Source organism: Astatotilapia calliptera, chromosome 14, assembly GCF_964374335.1.
Source record: "Astatotilapia calliptera chromosome 14, fAstCal68.1, whole genome shotgun sequence".
Classification (NCBI taxonomy): Eukaryota; Metazoa; Chordata; class Actinopteri; order Cichliformes; family Cichlidae; genus Astatotilapia; species Astatotilapia calliptera.
Window position 1 is genome coordinate 12019451 of NC_137435.1, and position 25550 is coordinate 12045000.

General features: G+C 38.8%; 3 protein-coding genes across 4 annotated transcripts in view; 2 read left to right on the forward strand and 1 right to left on the reverse strand.

The window, feature by feature from the left end:
* Positions 1–7751: 7751 nt before the first annotated feature.
* LOC113036423 (multidrug and toxin extrusion protein 1-like) lies at positions 7752–12503 on the forward strand. Its single transcript, XM_026192773.2, has 17 exons — positions 7752–7910; positions 8005–8106; positions 8245–8313; positions 8439–8587; positions 8862–8904; positions 9018–9062; positions 9188–9285; positions 9391–9488; positions 9570–9683; positions 9847–9914; positions 10033–10141; positions 10235–10310; positions 10396–10465; positions 10570–10702; positions 10839–10933; positions 11100–11189; positions 11357–12503. The coding sequence occupies exons 1-17, from the start codon at positions 7752–7754 to the stop codon at positions 11636–11638; spliced, it is 1800 nt and encodes a 599-aa protein (XP_026048558.2). The 3' UTR covers positions 11639–12503.
* Positions 12504–13132: 629 nt separating this feature from the next.
* LOC113035892 (multidrug and toxin extrusion protein 1-like) lies at positions 13133–23302 on the forward strand. Of its 2 annotated transcripts, XM_026191749.2 has the most exons (17): positions 13135–13366; positions 13712–13813; positions 14048–14116; positions 14216–14364; positions 18640–18682; positions 18779–18823; positions 18944–19041; positions 19128–19225; positions 19311–19424; positions 19516–19583; positions 19707–19815; positions 19900–19975; positions 20086–20155; positions 20246–20378; positions 20477–20571; positions 20696–20791; positions 21467–23302. In XM_026191749.2, exons 1-17 carry the CDS (start codon positions 13259–13261, stop codon positions 21755–21757), a joined length of 1764 nt encoding a protein of 587 aa, XP_026047534.2. In that variant the 5' UTR covers positions 13135–13258; the 3' UTR covers positions 21758–23302. The 2 variants fall into 2 exon arrangements, with proteins under 2 accessions (XP_026047532.2, XP_026047534.2); XM_026191747.2 differs by having other exon boundaries at positions 13133–13366; positions 20086–20378.
* The window catches only part of slc47a3 (solute carrier family 47 member 3), a 22221-nt gene continuing 18436 nt past the window's right edge, over positions 21766–25550 (reverse strand). The window contains exons 9-17 of the mRNA XM_026191750.2: positions 25147–25260; positions 24999–25066; positions 24783–24891; positions 24346–24421; positions 23891–23960; positions 23671–23803; positions 23440–23534; positions 23309–23351; positions 21766–22278 (exon numbers count right to left, since the gene is read on the reverse strand). Coding sequence (XP_026047535.2) covers positions 22067–22278; positions 23309–23351; positions 23440–23534; positions 23671–23803; positions 23891–23960; positions 24346–24421; positions 24783–24891; positions 24999–25066; positions 25147–25260 — 920 coding nt within the window. The 3' untranslated portion in view covers positions 21766–22066. The remainder of the gene's footprint in view (positions 22279–23308; positions 23352–23439; positions 23535–23670; positions 23804–23890; positions 23961–24345; positions 24422–24782; positions 24892–24998; positions 25067–25146; positions 25261–25550) is intronic.

The following is a 25550-nucleotide window of genomic DNA, read 5'->3' on the forward strand; positions in this document are numbered from 1 at the left end:
GTGAATGTGGCATGTTGTATAGAGCACTTTGAGTAATCTAGGAGAGTAGAAAAGTGCTATATAAGAATCAGTCCATTCACTGTCTTAACAGAGTTTCGTCATGTTACTTTTGCACTATTATGTTACGGCACATGATATTATTACATGGCTTGATTAAGGTACACATTAGGCTGACATCTGGGGCCAGAGCTGACATTGTTCTGGGCCAGCACAGGACCAACAGTGTGTCTGCAACTGACCTTGTGCTGGCCCATGTGTGGGCCACCTCAGGCAAACCAGATCTGGGCCACCAAAGGCCCGTCTTTCTTTGTGGTATGTGTGCCATTTGTAAGCACATTGTGTGGGCCAGATCCAGGCCATACCATTTTTGCTATGTGGGATCTTCTCGAGCTCTTCTCTGAGCCCTTGGTATTTCTCAAGCTTCTCGTGTTTCTTCTTGCTGATGTTGCTGTCATTTGGAACCGCTACTACAATCACTACGGCCGTCTTCTTCTGTTTGTCTACCACCACTATGTCTGGTTAGTTAGCCACCACGAGTTTGTCCATCTGTATCTCGAAATCTCACAGGATCTTAGTTCAGACATTCTCCACCACCCTTGGGGACGTCTTCCATTTTGACCTTGGGATGTCAAGGCCATATTCGGCACAATTGTTTCTGTATACTATGCTGGCCACTTGGTTATGGCATTCTATGTATACCCTGCCTGCTAGCATCTTGCACCCTGCTGTTATGTGGTGGATTGTCTCTGGGGCATCTTTATACAGCCTGTACCTGGGGACTTGCCTGGTGTGATAGACCCCATCCTCTATAGATCTTGAACTTAGAGTTTGTTCCTGTGCTGCCATGATTAGTGCCTCTGTGCTGTCTTTCAGTCCAGCTTTGTCCAGCCACTGGTAGGATTTTTGAATATCAGCCACCTCCTCTATCTGCCGGTGGTACATGCCGTACATACCCCTCCTCATCCTCCTCTTTCTTGGGTTTCTGCTGCCTGAGGTATTCACCAAGCACTCAGTGGGTTGGGGCCATCTTGTCACTTGTGGATGCTTGTTGCCTCATCCTGGACTGTGGTGCTGACATTCACTAGTCCCTGGCCTCCTTCCTTCTGCTTAGCATACAGCCTCAGGGTGCTGGACTTGAGGTGAAACCCTCCATGCACAGTAAGGATCTTCCTTGTATTGATGGCAGTGGCTTCTATCTCCTCCTTTGTCCAGCTTATTATCCCAGCAGGGTACCTGATTACAGGCAGGGCGTAGGTGTTGATAGCCCGGATCTTGTTCTTACCATTCATTTAGAACATAAATAGAAAGTTTAGTTTGGGGCGGATATTTTATCTTCTTTTCTTGTTGGAGTTTCTGTATTAACAAAGCTACTTTTTGGATTATTCATTTATTTATTTGAGATGCACCAAATTGCACAAAAAACGTAATTAAATGTTTTGTTTTTTCCTGAACATAGACTACTGCTTTTCTTTCATTCTGTTATGAGTTTGAGTAAATGAATAGCTGCCTCTGTTCATGTCGTTAAAACACCACTATTATATTTTCCGTTGACTGCTTCTCTTACCTTCAACCAACATTATTATTATACTTACTCATGGGCAAAAAAACAATCGGCGAAAGGCTCAACTTATTGTTGATAGTCGATATATTTGTCCAATCGCCCAACCTTTTTGCAGTGATGTTGTATACAAAACTATTTCTTCATCAGTAATATTTTATCTTTTGTCTATTTTATCTTTTTTTTTTCAGAGGATGCATCCTAGGGTTATACAGAGTTTACCCAAAGCAAATACATCGGATCATGGTGATGAACAAAGTGGCAAAGACACAGCCCCTCCTCCTCTCAAACAAGCCACCCTTAGCACTCCAGCCATCACCCAAAGGAGAGTAAATTCCTTGGTATTTGACTTCATAGTCAATGAAGTGCAGCCCTTTTCTACCGTTGAGAACACCTCATTCCGTAAGATGGTTGAAGGACTAAGTGGGGCAGGAGTCCTGTTTGCAGAAAAACATTGATGACTCACATTGAGAAAACCTTTCCAAAAGCAATAACTGAAATTCCTCTACATACTCAAGGTTAGTGCTACAGTCACAGACAATGGGATCAATTTTGTAAAAGCTTTCAATGAATATGGAGATTCAGAAACAGAAGATGATCTGGAAGACACCACACCATCAATGTGCTGCGCACACACTAAATCTCATTGCCACGACTGACCTTGATAAAGCTGCTTCACAGCAGGGTGTTTCCAGAAAATTATATAGGAGTGCAAAGGCAAAATGTGGAGCCATCTGGAATAAGGCTCATTGCTCATCAGGTGCTTCTGATGTAATTGAAGAAATTGCCCAAATGAGATGTGTTGTACCTTCAGTGACTAGGTGGAGCTCAGAGTACCATGCAATCGAGAAGCTAATGAATCTACCTGAAAGTCAGCTCAATGAAATCTGTGAACAACTGAAGGTGGCAAAACTGCATCCTCAAGAGACAGTGTTTCTCAAAGAGTATGCAGCCATTCTGAAACCACTTGCCTACTCAGTCAACCTGCTCCAGGGGGAAAACAACTGCTATTTCGGATATGTGATTCCCACCCTTCTCAGTCTGAAAGCCAAGTTATCTGAAAAGTTGACACAAGTGCAATTTTCAACTCACATCCTCTTAGCGATCATCAAAGCAATTGACACTCGATTTGCAGCTGTATTAGCCTCCCATGAAGCAAGGATGGAAGCATCCACCATCCCAAAATTTCGACTCTGGTGGCTTGCTGATGATGAGAGAGAATCCATGAGAAGAACAATGGTCCAAGAGGCTCGTCTCCTCAACACAGAACCTTCCAATGACACCAGCACCACTGGACATGCCTCAGTAGGAAATGAGCCGAAAGATGATGATGATGACAGCTTCTTCAGTTTTCAGAGTACACAGGTGACCTGTTCTATAGCGGAGGATGAGGTACAGAGGTATCTTCAAGATTCAGATAAGACATTGACCTCATTAAAGGGATATCCATTGATCAGAGCCCTCTTCTTAAAATACAATACAACTCTGCCGTCAAGTTCTCCTGTCGAGCGTCTCTTTAGCCACGGAGGACTTGTTTTCACCCCACACTGTAACCGCATGACAGACAAACACTTTGAACAGGTGCTGTTGCTGCGTTACAACTGCCATTACTGGACTGTAGACTAGGCGGAACAGATGTAGGTAGTCTGCTGAAACTATCTTGGTATTGTTCACAGATAGGGCTTGCAACCTCAGTATTTTGTAGTCTTTAGTATTTGTTTTTGGCATGCATTCAAAAAGCAGCACCTCATATGTTTACTGCAATTGTTAGCCAATTATTTGATTTTTGGGGCCAATTAAGGTTTTCAACCAAGCAATTCAGCACTGACACCTTGGACAGTTCTTTGTTGCATGCCTTTGTTAAATGGCCATAAGGTAATGCTGCTGAGTTGCATTAAAACATATTGTCTTGTTTTAAAATTATATCTAGGGGTAAGGTTTAAAATGTAATTTCTCATTGTTACATTGAGTTTGAATATCTGAATTGTATTGAAAAATCTTTTGTAATTTAAAATTATTGGTGGAAGAATAATGTTGACAGTAAATGCCAAAATAATATATTTTTAATTTTTGAGTATAATTTTATATATTGCCTTTTTTGTCCTAATAAGAAAACAGTCGTTGAAAATGCTGATATTTTTTCTCCTCGTGCAAGGCTACTTTTTATTTTAACTAAGTGATGTTGGTGACCATAACAGTAAATACTTTTCAATGGCATATTTTACATTTGTCTAATACTCTTCCACTTGTCAGCTTTATAAATAAAAAAAAATGTTAAGGAAAGACGGTGGTTTTTTAAATGATCTTTAAGAAGACAAAACAGCTTATACAAACATACCCAAGTCTTTGCTCCTCTACATTACATATATTATCTTAAACTGGGCTTAACAGCCAATTGGTAAAGAAAAACAAACAAGAATTTGCAGGATGTGATAGCGACATTCGTGTAGTTGTAAAAAGCATGACAATTTATTAAGTAATCCAAAGTATTCAGAATACGTTACTCACATTGAGTAACTTAACGGAATACGTTACAAAATACATTTTGGGGGCATGTATTCTGTAATCTGTACTGGAATACATTTTAAAAGTAACCTTCCCAACACTGTCTGCTGCAAGATGATGTTGTAGGTCTTTGGTGCTGGTCTGTGGGTTGACTCTGACTGTTCTCACCATTCGTCGCTTCTGTCTATCCGAGATTTTTCTTGGTCTGCCACTTCGAGCTTTAACGTGAACTGAGCCTGTGGTCTTCTATTTCCTCAATATGTTCCTAACTGTGGAAACAGACAGCTTAAATCTGTGAGGCAGCTTTCTGTATCCTTCCCCTAAACCATGATGGTGAACAATCTTTGTCTTCAGGTGATTTGAGAGTTGTTTTGAGACCCCCATGTTGCTACTCTTCAGAGAAAAATAAAAGAGGAGGGAAACTTACAATTGACCCCCTTAAATACTCTTTCTCATTATTGGATTCACCTGTGTATGTAGGTCAGGGGTCACTTACCAAGCCAATTTGAGTTCCAATAATTAGTTCTAAAGGGTTTGGAATCAATAAAATGACAACAGTGCGCAAATTTATGCACCTGCCTGATTTTGTTTAAACAATTATTGCACACTTTCTGTAAATCCAATAAACTTCATTTCACTTTCAATTTCAAATATCACTGTGTGTGTCTCCTATATGATATATTTAACTGACATTTTTTACATTAACAACCAACAATTTATACAGGAAAATAATGACTATTAACAAGGTTGCCCAAACTTTTGCATCCCACTGGACACACACACACACACACACACACACACACACACACACACACACACACACACACACACACACACACACGTGTATTTAATTTTGAGTGTGACTCCAAACACAGACATCCATGGTTTGCTAAATTTGATTTCTATTGATATTTTTTGTGTGATTTTTGTTGTTAGCACATTCAACTATGTAAAGAACAGTAGTAGTATTTAATAAGAAATAAGAATATTTCATTCATTCAGATGTCTTATGTTTGTGTTCCCTTTATTTTTTGAGCAGTGTATATAAAAGGTTAAAAAGTAATTTCACCATTGCTTCATTCTCGTCCCTGCTCCTTCATATAGTATTTTTATTTAGAGTAGTATGAGAAGACTTGTGAATGGGCAATTATATTTCGATGGTATTGCTGACCATGAATCAGATAAGTGGAAAGGAAAATGCACCAGTAGATATACTGGCACATGTAATTCGGCCTCATTATGTCCTGCACCTTTTTATACCATATCTGATATCACTATGTTTTTGTTGTTCATATAATACTACAGTTATCATATTTTTGTATTTTCTAATTCAATATTAATTTTCATTGTTTGGTTTTAATTCAGTTTGGTTTCCAAAGTGCATTTTTGTGTTTCAGTTTAGTTTTTAATGTTTAAAAATGTTTTGTTGTAGCTTAGTGTTTATCAGTTTCACTTTTAGTTTTAGTCTCTTTAATTATTATTGTAAGGAGGGTATATTTCTGAAAATCAATAGAATAAATACAAGAACTTTGAAAGCAGTCGACTTGCAGTCTAGACATCCAAAGTTTCAATAAAGACATACACCAGTGCCTTTTTTAACCAAACTAACAAATACTAAAACCATTTTTTATAAAATAAAAAGTTAGCTTTTCAAGTTTGTAAAATCAAATATAGTATAAAACCAGAGGTCAATACTGATTTACACCGAAGAGGATTAGGGCCACCAAAGAAAAAGGTCAGAATTCTGAGAAAAAGTCAGAATTCTGATTGTAATCTCAGATTTCAGATTTTTAAAAAAAAAAAAAAAAACAGTCAGAATTCTGATTAAAAAAAAATGAATTCTGAGAAAAAAGTCAGAATTCTGACTGTAATCGCAGATTTCTGATAAAAATGTCAGAATTTGGAGAAAAAAGTCAGAATTCTGAGATTCCAGTCAGAATTGTGACTTTAATTCTATGTGTAAAATACTGAATTTTAAAATCTTAACCACATGTTTGCAAGTTTTTCTTTTTGTTTTCTTCCCCTGAAAACCCCTGAAGGCAAACTTATCACATGTATGCATCACATGTGCGTCTATGTGAGAGAAAACACAAACTACGGCGGTGGATTTCTTTCTAGAGATGTGTGATGCCACTGCTACGCACAACATCTTGGCATTCACGTGTGTTATTTTCTGCAAAAAAAACAGAAACAAAGTGGCAGTTTTGGTTTCGTACCCATTTCACTAGATTTACTGTTTGAAACATGAGTTAAAGAAAGGCAAAAGATGATTCTTCACATTTCCAAGCGTGAATATATCTAATTGTATACTCCAAGTATTTATGATAAGAGAGTTAGGTTTTCAATAAGAGAAGTAGTCAGAGTGACTCAGCGTGAGTTTATAGGAACAAGTTTAACAATATAACAATTATATATTTATCTCCTGCTTGTTCCAACTGAAATGCACCACATGGACTCCACAACGTAGCAAATATTAACTCATGAAACAGACTTTGTTCTGTGTTACAAATACTACATAATACAGCTCTATTACATAATGATATATTTTTATTATTTGGTTTTTGCTCACGGTATCAAACTTGCATTTATTTAACAAAAGCGAACAGCCTACCCAAGGTGCTCACGAGAGTGACTTGTATAAATTTGTAAAATAAAAGTGTAATAATTGTGTATTAATCTCCAGGTCCCTCCAGTTGAAATGTATCATTAGAGACTCTCAAAATCCTTGCCTCCTTAAAAGCTCACAAGAAAGAAAGAAGCAAAATCACTTAGTGGTAAAAACATCTTTTTGAACTCTATAAAAGAAGACTACGTGCAATCACTCTCACAGAGATAGCAAGTTGAGTGGGTTTTATGCCTAACAGCAGCAGAAGGCTGCATCTCAAGTGATGTTTCTAGAGCACTGACTGCATAACCTTATTGCTCTCCAGTATGACACGGAAACACTATAAATCTCCTGCAGGATTGATTACTGCAATGCTCTTATTTTTGGTCTTCCGAAGAAATCTTTGTTACCCCTGTAACTGCTTCAGAACTCGGCTGCACATGTTGATGACCAGAAAGAGCCCGGATTACACCAATTTTAAGCACTGTCTCTCAGTCAGTGTTTTCAACTTGATTGCCTTTATATGTACCTGTATAGCTACCTTTTTAAAACTTTATTTCATTTTATCGCCAGTGTTTCCGTACAATGGGTTGGCGTCTAATATCTAGGTGGGAATGTAGGTGCAGTAAGGGCATAATGAAGGGGATCTATGTATGTTTTTGTTTATTTTCTGGTTTTAATGTGTACAGCACTTTGTGTTGTATCCTTATTGTATGAAAAGTGTGATATAAATAAAGTTTTGATTTTGATTACATTCATGTATTTAGCAGCTACAGACATGAGGTGGGATCTTGAAGGTGATTTTGCTCGCACAAAATGGCACGTGTGTGCAAAAGAGAAATGACATAAAACCAAAAAGATCGCAAAACAAGTGCTACATGTACTTATTAATGAAATGCAAATTCCTAGAGTGTATCTGCAGTCAGGAAACAGTCTGGACCTCTGTAATGATACTGTAAAAATAAACAAAAAAGACTTACTGGATAACTTGGGGGAAATTCATTAGTAACCTTTTAAGATGTTGAAAAACTTAGAACATCAGTGGTGGATTCTGTGCATAGAGGGCATTACAGATACAAGTACATGACAGACAGGATGGATGCTTCAGTGGAAAAACCGTCTGGTCCTGCAGACATGGAGGTTTCCAGTGACAAGCTTTTCTGCTGCAGGGGAGTTCGTAACAAGGTCCCTCTGACCTACAGAGAGGAACTGTATCACATCCTGAGGATGACGGGGCCTCTGGTAAATACTGATACTGTCTGCTTACACTTTTCTTCCTGTGTGTCATGTGATACCTGTATCACCAGTGGAACATTTTTGGTATTTGTCTTTCTAGCTGCTGTCTCGAATCCTCAATTACATGCTTCCGTTTGTGGTTACAATGTTTTGTGGCCGTCTGGGAAACGATGTGATGGCCGGCTATGGATTAGCTTCCGCTGTAAGTGGTTGTCTGTGGAGGCTGATGTAAGGAAATCATAAATAAAGACAAAGTTTCCAGGCACCTAGCAGATGGACAATAGATATTACAGCTATGAATTAGTGTTCTCTATATACCTATATTTCATATTCATTTCAGACCATTAACGTGAGCACAGCAGCGACAGGCACTGGTCTGGCACTGGCGTGTGATACTTTGGTGTCTCAGGTTTGGAAACTCATATTTAATTAGTTTTTTTCCCCCTGACCCCTAATTTCCCTTAATGCACATCCTAACTGTAACTATTTCTCACATTCATAAAATGATTAACTATGTCTGTGTGCTGCTTGAAGACCTTTGGTGGTAAGAACCTGCTGCGTGTGGGAGTGATCCTTCAGCGAGGCATCATTATCCTGCTATTGTTCTGTCTCCCCTGCTGGGGTCTCCTCATTAATGCAGAGGCCATCCTCTTATGTCTGGGCCAGGACCGTGAGGTGGCCCGGTAACTGAGCACACAGAACTTGCACATACAACTCAATCTTATTGTCAGTCAGAACAAGATACCCTCTCAACGCTAACAAGTGTCTACACTAACACTTGTCCTAGTCCCTACAGGAGTCATATGCAGTACAATAACTTTCAATAACATTTTTTGCCATAAATTAGCTTTTGAGTGGTAGCAGAGCTATCTAAGCCTGAACAGTGTATCTAACTATAATAGTCATTTCTTTAGCTTTGATTGGATCTGAATACATCTGCTTTTTTTTTTTACCCAGAATAGCTCAGCTGTATATTACAGCCTTCCTTCCTGCAGTGCCGGTGAGATGTGATTTTTCTCTCTGCTTTTTGTGCAAATTCAGTAGAGACACATATACACACCATTTTTTTTCTTTTTGCTAAATTTAAGCATTTTTGTCATAATTGTTTTTTAGGCAATGTTTCTACATCATCTTCAGGTGTCTTATCTACAGAACCAGGTTTGCTAATGCTGTGTACATAATTGCCTTTTCTTGTAATAGAATCACAGTTTGTTGTCTCAATCAGTGCGATACAGAGAGAAAGGTATGCTAAGCCTTGCATCATCTGGTGTTTGTGTACTCAGGGAATAATATTGCCACAAATGTACACTGCTGCTCTCGCAAATATTGCAAACGTGGTGACAAACTACATCTTTCTTTACTGGCTGGATCTTGGTGTTGGGTAGATATACTCATCTCAACTATCATTTTACACACGCACACACATATATACAGAAAAAAAAATGACATACTGGACTATCTCTGTGTCTTTGCATATGGCTTTCAGTGGCTCTGCAGCAGCCCACACTCTAGCTTGGATTTACATCTGCGCTTTTCTGTTTGTGTACATCTGGTGGAAGAAACTCCATGTATCAACATGGGGAGGTGAGATATTTAAAATGCATGCTCTCTCTGTGCTTGCACTAAAAAGTTCTATATAAACTGAGCGTCTCTCTCCCCCTGCAGGCTGGTCTGCAGAATCACTGCAGGAGTGGGGCTCCTACATGAAGCTGGCCATTCCCAGTACCTTAATGACTTGTTTTGAGTGGTGGGTTTATGAGTTTGGAGGATTCTTTGCAGGTAATCCCTATTTATGGTGTGAAATATATATATATTCAATTATCATGGAATATGTGCAATATACAGGATTAAACCAGTAAAGCCTGCTTCTAAGATAATTGGGTTTAGAGCTGGCAATACAGTCTGCAAAGGCTATAATTTATTCTGTGTCTGTAATGATCAGGAATGCTGGGTGAAGATGAGCTGGCAGCTCAACATGCTGTGATAATGGTGGCTTTCATTACTTACATGGTACTGTGTAGTGACTGCAAATCAGAACATTTCATTGTCGCCTCTTTCATAAAAAGTCTCAAATTTGGGTGATTTATTTAACTTTTTCCTTTCCTTTTTCAAAACAATGAATCCATAGTTCCCTCTTGGTGTTCAAGCTGCAGCATGTGCCCGTGTGGGCAATGCTCTTGGGGCTGGAGACACTGACAGGGCGATTCTATCAGCCAAGATGTCACTGGCTCTTGCAGGTTAGCTAAATGTGTTCTTCTGTGGTGTCTGATATTTATGAGTATTTCAAGTTAGAGTTTTTTTCCAGTATGACAGATTACTTACCTTTCCAGGTAGTTTTGCTGTTGTTGAAGGCCTCTTCCTGGGTGCTACTAAAACAATCATTGGATTCATCTTCACATCTGATGAGTGAGTCTGTGTACCTGTGTACCTAAACACCTGCTTATACAGTAGAAACTCTATACATGAGACTTTGGCTTAATTATCATTACAGAAAAATTGTAGCTCTGGTGTCACAGTTGATGAACGCTTATTGTTTCCTTCAATTTTTTGATGGCCTTGTGGTGAGTCTACCAGCTCTCGTTGTATTCAAAGCAACTATATTTGCAGCATGATTCCAAAGGCACCAGATTCATGTCAAATATGAAATTTGTTTTCCCCATCCCAGTGTGTGTGCACAGGCATCTTCTTGGGTACTGGCAAACAGAAGATACCAGCTGCGGCTAATCTCATTGGATACTACTGCATAGGGCTTTCATTGAGCATCACTCTGATGTTTGTTGTAAAACTAGGAGTGCTAGGTAATTACATCAAGTGGTCATATTTTGTTAGGTTCATAGACATGCAAGAAGAATAAATTGTTGCCTAGCAAGAGCCAGTTATTACAACTGATGCTCAGCGTGATTTCAACAGACCCATTTGTCTTTCTCTCTGCAGGTTTTTGGCTTGGACTGCTCATTTGCGTCATCTTACAGTCCACCTTTTACATCATTGTCATCTTCAAGCTGAACTGGAAGAGAATGACAGATGAGGTATATTAACTGACTAATATAACAATCAAGGTCATGCAGGGACTCAGCTGTTCATATACAGACAGAGATTTGTTGTTTTAATTTTTTGAGGCATCTGTGAGTGAGACAAAGCTGTACGTGAATATGAAAAATTTTGATTTGGTTTTGCAACTTTTCTATTTTTCAGGCTGTGAAACGAGCTCAGAAAAATACTTACATGGCAGCATTAGGCACGGATGTTGTTTCAGACACTGGCCAAACATCAAGCAATGGGAATGTAAGTGGTCCAATCTAAATTGGTTGATGTGTCTTGTTCTACTTTGTTATCAAGTAGAAGTAGCACTTCTACTACTTCTAGTTTTTTGTTTTATGTTTATTATTAAATTTCATTACATTTATCTTTATTTAACTTAATAAAGTAATGGAAAATACAATTCCTTTAAGTCAGTAGATGGCTACACACCAGTGAGTACCAAGTGCCAAGCGACACAGGGCGAACACGTGGACCACGACCCGAAGAGCAGCCATCTCTCCATCACTCAGCTGATCATCAGGCGAGGCCTCACTATGTTTGCAGCTGTTGGACTTCTTGCTGTGGGAGTAGGTGTGTACTTCCTTGTGCCTTTGCCAGAGACGATACCTGCAAACTCTACAATGGACAGGATTAATAGTACAGATACTCCTGATCAAATCTCCACCAGTGTGATGGTCACATTAGAGAGATAGCGTAAAAACACAGTGTTAAGCTCTTACAGAATGATTGTCTTGGACTGTTTCAGGACCCAACTGTAACAGATGTGATTCAAAAATAAGGTGAATTAATGGTGTTGGGTACATTTCATTTTCTTCAAATTATCATCATTATTAAGTAATAAATGACCTATTTCATCACAAAGTGATGAATGTGTATCTGATTGTTTTATCAGCATTTTGTTTTTAAGAATACATGTCAACAGTTGCTAAGTATAAATCCTGCCTGGAGATGAAAATTAAACTTTGTCTAATGACCAAAGAAACAATGCTGTTGACAGAAATGTAAATAGATGTTCCATTTTAATTATTAAAAAAAAAACATTTTAGGTTGAACTCTTTGGTGTGAATTTTTTTTTTTGCTTGTTTATTTGTTTGTTTTTGTCATGGTGAAGCCAAGCTGTTTATGTAGGGGTGGCCAAACTCAGACTGCATGATGTGGGATATAAAATAGAGTCCAGTTAGTAATTTCTTTCTCCTTTTTTTCTGCATGGAAAAAATGAAATCATGAATTTATTTCACTCAATTTTTTTTAGAAATATTTTAAAAACATATCTATGTTGCTCAGGTGATAAGAATTTCATGTCTTTGCATTGTTAAATGCAAAGCTGTAAAAAACAGCAGTATAGAAATGTTTCTGTCTCAAAAATAGTTATTGGATCCTGTTTTAAGAGTATGCACTTGTCCCCCTAAAAGCCTTCACCCTCATATATGTTAGGTAGCTCGAGTGTTATAGTAGCTCTGGGTTATGGAGACCTTAGTTGATCTTTCTCTGCTCTGAGAACCTCTATTACCTCTTGGTTCTGCTGTGTGGCCTCCTCCTGGTAGGACATACCTGAAACACCTCACTTCACCCCACGTCCTAAGGGGGACGTCCTGATCATATGTCCAAGACATCTCAACCAGCTCTTTTAAATGTGGAGGTGCAACTACAATCATCCACTTGTTTTTGTGTGTCAAGTCTCTAAGAGATTTATTAATGAAGGTATCAAAAGGACATCCTTCCACAAGACACTCACAAATGTTTATTTTATGATCACATTTCCCTCTTTACTCCTTTTCTATTGTTAACACCTCTTTGATGGTTGAGTTCTTAATTACCACTTTCAATTTGGCTTGAGAAGGCATTAAGTAAGCTATTTCATGTTTCTAGGATGCTGGATTGTTTAAGAAGTCTGTGAAATACTACAAGAGATTACATTATCAGATTTTCTCCAACAATGGCCTTTTTTTGGTCTACCATTGTGCAAATGTTTGATCTTTGCAGTTCTAAAATCCTGATGTTATTATTTTTGTAAAATTTCCTCAGCTGACCACAACTAGAGGTAGTTACTTGTGTTTTACACACGTTTAATCACCCAGATCAAAACATTCTTGCTTTCAAGTCCTCACCCCCATCTTTGCCTTTGTTGTGGTTGCTGAGTGTTTCTCTCTTCCTTCTCACAATCTGTGTTGTTTCAGCTGGACTTTGTTTTGCTCCAAGGCAGCTGTGGCTGCATCCTTTGCAGCATCCTGGAGTGCAACTAAGATGACTGTGTGAGAGTATAGAGAAAGGTTTTAGTGGAAGAACATACATTAGCATCTGGGACTGCAGACATGGAGAGGTCCAGCGGCAAACGTTTTTGTTGTAGACGGGTGTGCCACAGGGTTCCTGTGGCACACAGAGAGGAACTGTACCACATCCTGAAGATGACAGGTCCTCTGGTAAGTACTGGGATTGCTCACGTGCCATGATCTTTCTTTAACAGACCACGTAGATGGAGATTATCCTTGCTGATGATACAACAGAAGACTGATGACAGTCTTTCTGTTTTTAAAAAAAGTTTAAGATGTCAGGAAAACACACTTTCACAGATGTGACAATAAAACTGAAACAATATTTGGCACTTTTTACTCGCTGAATAATGACTGCAAACTGCAGGAAATAAACTTGTCAGGAAATCTGTGTACCACGATAATTAGTTGCAGTATGTAATGGTTTATTTTTAAATTACTTGTCATGTAATAGTGGTATCACTCCTGCAACATTTTTGGTATTTGTCTTTCTAGCTGCTCTCTCGAATCCTCAATTACATGCTTCCGTTTGTGGTTACAATGTTCTGTGGCCGTCTGGGAAATGACGTGATGGCTGGCTATGGATTAGCTTCTGCTGTAAGTCATCTGTATGCTCCACTGATGTTTTGAAGCTTACTCGAAAAATGGATTAAATGAAGAAGTAATTACGAGGATGCTGATGGAAGAAAAGGAATTGTTACTTAAGTCAGCAAGATAATTGTCTCGTAATCACTCGTCAACAACACTTATGATTTAATCTATGCTAAGCACTTGACACTTGCTCTTAAGAATCACTCAAGTTTTGCTTATAATAGTTTGCATTCATTTCAGACAATTAATATTACCACTGCAGCAACAGGATTTGGTCTGGGACTGGCATGTGATACTTTGGTGTCTCAGGTCTGTAAAACCAAGTCAACATGATGCTATCATACACTGGAATTTTTTGCTTTCCCTTTTTTCTTGCTGCCATCTTTAAAATGTTCATTATCCTGACAGACTTTTGGTGCTAAAAATCTACTCCGGGTGGGCGTGATCCTTCAGCGGGGCATAATCATCCTCTTGTTGTTCTGTCTGCCTTGCTGGGGTCTCCTCATTAATGCTCAGGCCATCCTATTATGTGTGGGCCAGAACCCTGAGGTGGCCAGGTAACTAACAGCAGCAAATATACAGTAATATTATTGATACAACTGGCATAGATATGGGTACATTTAAACATGAAACCTGATCTTCTCAGGAATAACATCTGTGCATTAAAACCATTTCTGGTTGCCAAAGATTCACTAAACAGAATCACAATACAAATTAAGTGAATGTCAAAATGATCTCAACTAATCGTATAAAACTGAACCAATGTTCCCTCTAATTTTTCATGCGTCTGAGCGAACACAAACTCCCTGAGCGGTCCCTTGGACCACTGTGAGCAACAGCAGACGTGAGCACTGTGGTCACGCCAGCATCGAATCCATCCAAGCTACATGGTTTACTAAAATAATCAAATTGCAGCATTTATGTTAGACTACTTTTAATTAACTGCTTTAGCCCACATACAATGAAAATTAAAAAAAATCTTGTTCATGACCTGTGTAGTATGTTAAAACTATTGGAAGTAAAAATAACTTGAACTCAAATTTTGAAAACACAACTTTCTTTTTTTATATACACTCAACAAAAATATAAACGCAACACCTTTGTTACTGCTCCCATTCCCCATGGGATAGACGTAGAGACCTAAAATTCATTCCAGATACACAATATAACCATCCCTCCCAAACAGTGGTCACAAATCAGTCCAAATGTGTGGTAGTGGGCACATCTGCCATATTGAGATAATCCATCCCACCTCACAGGTGTGCCACATCAGGATGCTGATCTGACATCATGAGTAGTGCACAGGTGTACCTCAGACTGCCCACAACAAAAGGCCACCCTGGAATGTGCAGTTTTGTCTCACAGCAAAATGCCACAGATGCCACAAGCAATGAGGGAGCGTGCAATTGGCATGCTGACAGCAGGAATGTCAACCAGATCTGTCGCCCGTGCATTGAATGTTCATTTCTCAACCATAAGCCGTCTCCACAGGCGTTTCAGATAAATATGGCAGCACATCCAACCGGCCTCACAACCGCAGACCTCGTGTAACCACACCAGCCCAGGACCTCCACATCCAGCAGGTTCACCTCCAAGATCGTCTGAGACCAGCCACCCAGACAGCTGCTGGAACAATTGGTTTGCACAACCAAACAATTTCTGCACAAACTGTCAGAAACCGTCTCAGGGACGCTCAACTGCATGCCCGTCGTCCTCATCGGGGTCTTGACCTGACTCCAGCTCGTCGCCGTAACAGACTTGTGTGGGCAAATGCTCACATTCGATGGCGTCTGGCACGTTGGAGAGGTGTGCGCTTCACGGATGAATCATGGTTCACATTGTTCAGGGCAGATGGCAGCTGAGAATGTCCCAGTTCTTGCATGGCCAGCATACTCACCGGACATGTCACCCATTGAGCATGTTCGGGATGTGCTTGACCGGCGTATACGACAGCGTGTACCAGTTCCCACGAATATCCAACAACCTCGCACAGCCATTGAAGTGGAGTGGACCAACATTCCACAGGCCACAATTGACAATCTGATAGACTCCATGCGACGATGTGTTGCACTGCATGAGGCAAATGGTGGTCACACCAGATACTGACCAGTTCTGGGTCCCCAGACCCCCAATAGCGCAAAAAACTGCACATTCCAGGGTGGCCTTTTGTTGTTGGCAGTCTGAGGTACACCTGTGCACTACTCATGATGTCAGATCAGCATCCTGATGTGGCACACCTGTGAGGTGGGATGGATTATCTCAATATAGCAGATGTGCCCACTACCACACATTTGGACTGATTTGTGACCACTGTTTGGGAGGGATGGTTATATTGTGTATCTGGAATGAATTTTAGGTCTCTACGTCCATCCCATGGGGAATGGGAGCAGTAACAAAGGTGTTGCGTTTATATTTTTGTTGAGTGTATATATATAAAGCTCTGACTTGTATTATGAGCAGAGATGGGCAGTAACGCGTTACTGTAATCCGATTACTTTTAAGTAAGTAATCAGTAATTAGTTACTGATTACTTTTTTCAAGTAACTTGACCAGCTGATTATGAGTATGAGTCTGTGGTCTGGGAGAGAGTCCTGTAACTCTCTGTCTGCAAAATACAGTATATAATGACCAATGTTGGGCAGTTAATTAAATAGTTACTTCTTCAAAAAAAGTTACTGAGTTATGCAAACAACAAAGTTTTTTGCAGCTGTTTACCTAAAAATGCAACCAAGGCATTTTTTAAAATAAACATTTCAAACCATTTACAGAACAATCAGCTGTTCTGCATCAAATCTGATGCCACACAAATTATTTGTGTCACTCCAAAAAATAATTTCTGTCCACTATGAGATAAAGGAGAACAACAGCCTGATACCTGCAGGCCTGACAACAGGAGATGTATCACTCCTGTAACACCTGTAACATTCAGTAGTCGTCTCATTGTTCTGACACACACAACAAAACTATTGACTACACTACACACTAACTACACAAGATTTGCGCTAAACGTCGCAAATCTCTCACATCTTAAAACACCGCCGCCATTCCTAAAACTTGCCCCCTTCCTAAACAACTAAATGCCATGTTGCCATATCATTTTTTGATTATTTTTATCATAACTCTGGTTTTACGTGGCCCATCAACACAATTTAAAAACTGGTATAAAGTTCACACTTTTTCTGTCAGTTGTTCCGTCTGTCCTGCTCACATCTCCAATGGTTGTGCACGTTGTCATTAACGTGGCTTCACTCCACATCAGCCACGCCGCTTTGCTAGCTAAAACACCAGTGTCGGCACATAAGGACGCTGTCATAGCCTGTCAACGACGTTCATTAGCTGCGTATATACGAATGTGAATCGCATTATTGGCTGGCCTATGGGATAAGGTGGCATCGTTCTAATTCCATACGGGAGCAGCCAGTCACTTACTGACTAACACCGCAAAACAGAATTGTTTAAGTTTTAATTGTAATTTCAATTCAGGTTAGATTTTTTTTTGTGCGCAACACAGATTTTCTGTGCGCAGAGACCATGCCAGCAGAGCGCAATTGCGCACGCGCGCAGCTTAGAGGGAACATCGATCACAGTCATTCTGATTACCTTTTTGCTTTATTCAAGGAATTACCAAATATGTCTTAGGAGCTTCACTAGCTATGCTCAAACTGCTCTTGTTAAGGTCTCAAACAATCTGCTGCTGACTGTGTGCTCTTCTCTATTTTCATTCTCCCTGACCTCATCTCAGCCTTGCATATTGTGGACCAGAACATTTAATTCAGTCAGTCTAAAGAACAGTGCTGGTATCAGTGATGTGACGCTGGATTGGTTTATGTCAGGTCTATCAAACAAGTAATTTTCAGTAATGACTGACAAAGCCTCATCTTCTCATTCAAATGGATGGAGTTGATTTTCACTGCTATGCAGGCACAAATGTCCTATAATCTGTTACCGCTGATATCTCACATATTAGGTCCCGTCTAGCTGAATTAGGAACTGGATGTCTAAAAACATTCTAAACCTGAATGATCATAAAATTGAAGTAATTATAATTACACCCTCGTCCCCCAGCACTAGCAGCACTTTTGATCTTTTTTCTAATCTGGGTCTCCTACAGTATTTAAAAATGTCTGGAGAGAGACTCATAACCTGGGGTAATTTTGGGTCCAAGCTCTCTCTTTTATATGCAGGTGTTTAAAGTTATGCAGTCCTGTTTCATTCCGCTTAGGCAGATATCATTCCTATCTCATTTTGGTTAAGGTCATCCATGCTTTTATGTCCTCTGGACTTGACCACTGTAATGCACTTTATTCATCGTCATAACATAAATAAGATACAAATAATTCAAACTGCAGCTGACAGGCTTTTAACAGATAGCAAAATAAGTGACCAGATGAAATCAGTCTTTACAGCTCTTCACTTCCTACCTGTTAGCCTTAGAAATGATTTTACGGCTCATTTTTGAAGCCTAACTTTGTTAAGCACCTGTCTGCATATCTAAGCTGCTGTATCCATATGAAACTTCCTGCTGCCTGAAATATTCAGACATGCCTGATGCCTCTGCCTAATGACCTCAGGCTTCTTCTAAATGCATTTTTACTTTTTGGCTTTTTAAACCCACTAATGTCTTACTGACCAAAGCAACTTCTTTAATGAGCAAGATTGCATGAGTACTGGTTTCTCTTCAATTTGAAATTGCTTTTGTTTCTACTGAAATTATTTATTTTTAGTTGTTTGTGTAGTTCAGTACAACTTTATTTTGAAAAGGCCTTTATGAATACATATAAACTAAAATGTAAAATGTACTAGATGTACTCACATGCACTTCTTGCTTTCAGAATAGCCCAGCTGTATATCACTGCCTTCCTGCCTGCTGTGCCAGTGAGTCGCTGCTTTTCTCCTTAACCTTTATACAAACATTCAAAACCAATGTTTGACGTTTTTTGTGCTGTGCAATAATTTATTATTCTTCCATAGGCAATGTTTCTACATCATCTTCAGGTGTCTTACCTGCAGAACCAGGTCCATTTCTCTATTCCGATCCCGTACTGGTTTTACAGATATCGTAAATGTTTCTAAAACTAATTACAATTTTGGTGGAAAAGGAAATGTAATCACGCTGACTACATTTTGTATTCTCAGGGAATCATACTGCCACAAATGTATAGTGCTGCTCTGGCAAACATTGCAAATGTGGTGACAAACTATATTTTTATTCACTGGCTGGATCTGGGTGTTAGGTATGCGAACTCACACTCATATCACTTTAATGCTTTAATTCTGAATAAAAGAATTTAACACTGATATCAACCCAAATGTCTTGCAGTGGCTCTGCAGCTGCAAATACTCTGTCTCAGATTTACATCTGTACTTTTCTGTTTGCTTACATTTTGTGGAAGAGGCTTCATGTAACAACATGGGGAGGTATACTGAGAACAGTGATGATCTCATGCACCATCTTCTTCTTTTCCCTAGTTTTATATAAATGAGCGTCTCTCTCCCCCTGCAGGCTGGTCTGTGGAATCACTGCAGGACTGGGGCTCCTACATGAAGCTGGCTATTCCCAGTACATTAATGAAATGCTTTGAGTGGTGGGTTTATGAGTTTGGGGGATTCTTTGCAGGTAATCCTTTTTTTTTCCTTTTAGATGATCATAGACAATCTAAAAATATTTGAATCATGCCTGCTCTTTCTTCTTTGTCTGTAACAATCAGGAATGCTGAGTGAAAATGAGCTGGCAGCCCAGCACGCTGTCATGATGGTGACTGTCATAACATATATGGTAAGGTTTAATCACTACAAATCAGAGAATTAAATTCTCCCTTTAAAATATTTCTTTGGTTGCTTTGAACCACCTGAGAGCAAATTTTCTCCTATACTTTTTTTCATAATAATGAATCCATAGTTCCCTCTTGGTATTCAAGCTGCGGCATGTGCCCGGGTGGGTAATGCTCTTGGTGCAGGAGACACCGGCAGAGCACTCCTAACTAGCAAGATGTCCCTTACTCTTGCAGGTCAGTTAGAAATGTATCGTGATTTATATTCGTTTCCCATAACTTTATTACCGTTATACAGATTTTGGAGCTCTTGTTTTCTAGGTAGCATTGCAGTTGTAGAAGGCCTTGTCCTTGGCTCCGTCAAAACAGTGATTGGCTTCATCTTCACATCAGATGAGTGAGTTCAGCTGCATTCACATTTCACTAACAGTAATATTCCTAAACACTGTTGTTGCATTCAAAGATTGGCAAGGATGTGCAAAACCTTAATTAAACCTTTTCTTTCAGGAAGATCATAGGTCTGGTCTCACAGCTGATGAATGCTTACTGTTTCCTTCAGTTCTTTGATGGTCTCGTGGTGAGTTTTAGTTACACTTGGCAGCGCGTGTATGCTCCTAAAAGCATGACAAGTAAATCTAATATAAAGTTTATCTCTGTTTCATCCAAGTGTGTGTGCACGGGCATTTTCTTAGGCACAGGGAAACAGAAGATTCCAGCTGTGGCTAATTTCATTGGATACTACTGCATAGGGCTTTCTCTAAGTATCACGTTGACATTCGTTGCAAAACTAAGAGTGTTGGGTAATTGCACAAAGTGATGCTTTTTTTGTAATTTACTAAAATGAGCTTTTAAAGTGAAGCTTGCCTTGCACTTAAGTAATTTGTCATTTTCTCTGCAGGTTTCTGGCTTGGACTGCTTGTTTGTGTCATTTTACAATCTACCTTCTACATTATTGTCATCTTTAAGCTGAACTGGGAACAAATCACTGAGGAGGTATCATATGAAAACAACCAATAAAGATACTGTGCCTCAAATTGAAGATCAGTTTATACTTAGCTTCCAAGACCCAAAAAATATTAATGAATCTATTGCTTACACTGACTTTTCATATTTATAGGCTGTGAAACGGGCTCAGAAAAATCCTTCGTTATTAGGAAGAGCTCCCGTGACAGGCACTGTGGAAACCAGCACCCAAGATCAAACATCAAGTAATGTGAGTCTATGTAACAGTTACAGTCAGCAATAGCAACAATTAATCTAAATTTCTTGACATAGTTTTGTTTTTCTTAAACCGTTCTTGATTACATTTATATTATGTTTTCTTCCATTACTGACATATATATATAGTACTGTGCAAAAGTCCTGAGCCACCCTTTGCTCTTTTGACATGACTTGCTTTTCTACTCATTTCAGTCCTTGTACATGGCCATTTTCAGAGGAATGATTTCCTTGTATTTGCTAAGTCACTTTGCACTTACCTATGAATCATGGAAGCTTTAAAAGGAAACTTTTTTTAGTCTTGTGTCAACATAACAGCTAAATTAGCAAAGAATGGATTTTAAATTGTATCTGTACCCATTTTCCCAGCAAAATATTTTTAAAAAGTGGAGAAATTAGATTTTCGCAGAGTACTATATACTATTGCAGTGGTGGATGCTCATATTCAACATGGCCAGATTTTCAAAGAGTTAGTAACCCCTATGTGCTAAAAGCTCAGTTTTCAAACTTCTATATGCTGGATTGATTGCAGATGTTTTTTTTTCCCTTTTCTTTGCTCTGCATGATTGCAGTGAGCACAGCACGTCCTTCATACAGATACTTCATGCACACAGGTTATGACCACAGCAGTGTGACCAACCTGCTGGTGTTTTTGTTTCATTTTTCCTAGCTGATGGATGGCTATATGTCTGTGAGCACTGAGTGCCAAGACAGGGGCACTGTGGTGCAGGATCGAGATGTGACACAGAAGCTGAAGGGCAGCCGCCTCTCCATCACCCAACTGATCCTCAGGCGAGGCCTCATTATGTTTGCTGCAGTTGCACTTCTTGCTGTGGGAGCAGGTGTTCACTTCCTTGTGCCTTTGCCCGAGACCAACTCTACTGTGGACTCGATCAACACTACATATACTCCTGATCAAATTTTCTCCACCATGTTGGTGCCAGATGAAGAGTCAGAGTGAACAATAGATAACTGCAATGATTCTGTTTAATGTTGTAAGAACAGAAAATCTGATGTTGCCTTCTCAAACCAGTTTTAGTTTGATTTGTTTGTCTCTGCAAGGTGTTGTAGACTGAACACAGGCAAATATAATGCTCGTTCATTGATTAATCAAGAGACCATTCATTCATTTCCTGCTCGTCTGCCTTTGTGCCTGCTTGTGCCATCCGTTACTGTCTGCTTTGTAATGCAAATGCTAGCATATTGCTGAGACCTCCCAGAAAAGCAGCACTGGAGTTATTTCCCTGAACGAGACAGACATTACTCATGTTCAGGTAGCCAAGTTGGTGATAAGTAGGTTCAAAATAATACCAACAGCCAAGATGAACAACATGAAAGCTAGAGCCAAGCCTCTACGCAGAACCAGAGTCCTGAAAGAGAGCTCTCCTTCAGCTGTCCTCACTGTTGTTTCCACCTGAACATCCATCAGATCAATGGTGTCTGCTTGACCCACTGAGTTACCAGAGTCTTCTAGTTGGGTACCTGGACATAAATATATGCAAATGTTCCATGTTAGGGATCATGAAATTATAATTGTTATTCAAAATATTGTTCACAGTTTGGAAGTTTTCTATATTAATTGCTGTATAATCAATATCTAAAATCTCTGAATTGTTTTTTGTTAGTTAGTTTTTTTTATGGTTCTATCTGCTGATCCAACTGAGTGCTTTTTTAGTGTTGCCATAGATTGTGAAGTTAAAGATGTTAAAGGACATTTAAAAAAGATGAAGATCTTGGTTTCTGATTGTTTAGCAAATACCAATTTGCAGACAAAAATTTGGACTTTGAACATTTCATACTTTTAGACCATGCATGATTAAAAAAAAAAGTAGTAAGGACACTTACTACATACAAACATATCAAAATGACAACAATAATAAAATAGCTATAAAATATGTTATAGACCTTTAAAAGTGTTAAATGTATTTACTTCTACATGTAGATTGTGCTTTTTTAGTTTACCCTGTCTACAGCAACTAAAGCATGACACTTTTAGGATTATTGTCAAAGATAAATTGTAAGTCACACCACTTGGTGAAGTGAAGGTAGGAAAAGATTTTAGCCTTTGTTAAATATTAAAGAAGTTACTGGTGACATAATGCTGTCCTAACCTTTCCGCACTCAACACATTTTATTGTGGCTTGAATATGACAAAGGTAGTTTGCACATACATATGGAGACATTGTTGCAATAATCAAACTAAAAACAACATAATTCATTTCTGGTGGCGCAGGATACATTTGTCGCAGGTTTTGCAACAAATTTGTCCTGCGTCATTTTTGGGTCCACAATGTGGTTATTGAAGATTTGGGGACACAACAGTCTGTAAAATCTTTTTGAATAATGTAGATACATAATTCAAATACACAAACAAGATTCATTAAATATTCTTCTAAAGGTATCTTTTAAACTCTGTATGTTCTACTTCCACACAGAACTGTTTTGTTTCTCGTGATGAACAGGATAAACACTTTTCAGCCAAATTAAATAATTTGTGAAAACTGTCCCTTACCTGTGTCTGTGGAGCTTACATGCACTCCTGCTCTGATCTGAGCCTGCAAGACGAATCAATGCGTGATCCTTTAATCATAAAGAGACAGCCGAAAACTACTGAAAATTAAATATTTATCCTTAAACACAAACCTCAACTGTGACATTTTTCCAGTTCATTCTGATTAGATAGAAAATCAGGAATAAGCATTGCAGGAACACACAGGTTAACAAGCCTGTCCACAGACCTGAGGAAAACAAAACATGTTTTTCTTTAAGAGGAGGAAGGAGATGTTGATGCTGTGGTAGAAATCAAATGAAAAAAAGAACTGTAGGGACAAAAATAACATGGATACAAACAGCTGATGGTTGAAAACATCTCACCCATGATTCCTAATTTGGCTGCAAACATCAGTGACACTCCAATCGGAAAGCCAACACCATAATATCCCAAAATATTGCAAATAGCTCCAACTCTCTGTTTGCCTGCTCCTCTTATTATGCCACACACGGCAGCCTAGTGACGCAAAAAGGATAAAGACATGGTTAAGTACCCACAAACACATACTTTATGGGATGTTTCTGGGGTATGGCAGATACTCACAGATGTTGCATCGAGTAGAATGAAAGGAGCATAAAAAGATAGGACATCTGAAACCCTTTGCCTGATTTGTCTGAAAGAAGAGAGTCTAAATTTTTAAAGTGAGACTGATGAGTTTGTAAACACATATTTTTGTGTAATTTGAGCCTTGTGCAACATTATACAATTATGCTGTTTTAGGAACAGGAAATATGTAAATAATTATCAGCACAGCTGAGTGCAGCTACCATAAACCTTTGTGTCTATTCAGTATAAGAGAGATTATGTAAGCGAAGGATGACAGTAACTTATGTAAGGGTAAAAGGTCGTTTATGAGGCCTGCTATCTCCCCTAGACTTGATACTGAAATTGCATGTGTAAGTGTAACCCATGCTGGTATTTCCTTCCTTTTTTCTTTTAAAGTAACAACTGCTGCGATTTATAAAACAAACAAAAAAAACATAAAATTATATACGCACTCATCATATGTAAAAACATAAGAGATGTGGTCCTTTAGGCTCCCGATGAGAGTTGACAAACATATAGACACTGACACTGCAGTAAAGACAGAAATATAATTAAAGATTTACCTTTTTCGGGAGCAACATGCCTTAACAGTCTTTTTCCTTATAGGATCGAAACCCTTTCTCGAGGGCACATCATAGGTAGGTAAAGAGAAGTGAAAATATTCACGCTTTCTGCTAACATTTATAATTACGGAGACTGTTTAAAATTTCTAAGCTACTTTTGTGCTTCCTTCTGGAGAGCAAAATTGGAATTATGCAACATTAAATTATGTAATTAATTACCTTTAATTGACTGTCTTTAAAATATTTTCAAATGAATATTAGACAAAAAACTAACAAAAAAAAAAACAAAACACACGGCAAAGAAATAAACATTGATGCATTCTGACCTGCACAGAACATTGACATCTTAGCAGACAGCTTGGCCTGCTCCGTTTCTCCACCTCCCAAAGCATTTCCAACTCTTACACTGCCCGCTATGCTGAAACCCAAAGGGAACTAAAAATAAAAAAGTTGTTACATTGGATGGATGTAAAATGAGAAAATTCTTTATGAATAAAGTTTTTTGGCAGTGCAGAGGGTTTGTTCACATCAAAAGGGCTCACCATGTATGCAACATTTGCCAGTTGATACACAACTGACTGAGCTCCGAGTTCCACTTCATTTATGAGACCTGTCAATGACAGACAGCGGATAGATTTCAGAGCTGCTTTTCTACAGTCAAAGGCATCCCAAAGTGGCCTGTGGCATTACCTGCTAGAAAGCCTCCAATCTCATATGTCCACCATTCAACACATAGCATGACCATGCCAGGGACAGCCAGGTGGATGTATGAGCCCCAGTCCTGGAGGCACTCTCGAGACCAACCTACGTAAGTGTTTATAAAGTAGATGTTAGCAATTCCAAATGTATATTTAAATTAAAGTGCATACAAAAGCAAAAGTTTAAAAATTCTCTCAAAACAAATAGTAGTCATATAATAAACCAATAAATCATTTGTCAACCTGCTTTTCTACCACATGATTTAAAGCAAATCTCAATACGCTAATTTCCAGTTCTATAGTGTGGGATTATAATATTATTTTATGCCATGTTAGACCCCTAATTAAAGATTGTGAATTATTATGTAGTTTTAGTTTGCATTATTCTCCTGAATT

What these genes read in the sequence shown, in the direction of transcription:
- LOC113036423 (XM_026192773.2), top strand. Translation starts at nt 7,752, where the DNA reads ATGACAGACAGGATGGATGCTTCAGTGGAAAAACCGTCTGGTCCTGCA. An exon ending in TGGCTTTCATTACTTACATG is followed by an intron (nt 9,915 to 10,032) that starts GTACTGTGTAGT and finishes ATGAATCCATAG; the next exon opens with TTCCCTCTTGGTGTTCAAGC. An exon ending in GATGTCACTGGCTCTTGCAG is followed by an intron (nt 10,142 to 10,234) that starts GTTAGCTAAATG and finishes TTACCTTTCCAG; the next exon opens with GTAGTTTTGCTGTTGTTGAA.
- LOC113035892 (XM_026191747.2), top strand. Translation starts at nt 13,259, where the DNA reads ATGGAGAGGTCCAGCGGCAAACGTTTTTGTTGTAGACGGGTGTGCCAC. An exon ending in TGTCTTACCTGCAGAACCAG is followed by an intron (nt 18,824 to 18,943) that starts GTCCATTTCTCT and finishes TTGTATTCTCAG; the next exon opens with GGAATCATACTGCCACAAAT. An exon ending in TCATGTAACAACATGGGGAG is followed by an intron (nt 19,226 to 19,310) that starts GTATACTGAGAA and finishes CTCCCCCTGCAG; the next exon opens with GCTGGTCTGTGGAATCACTG.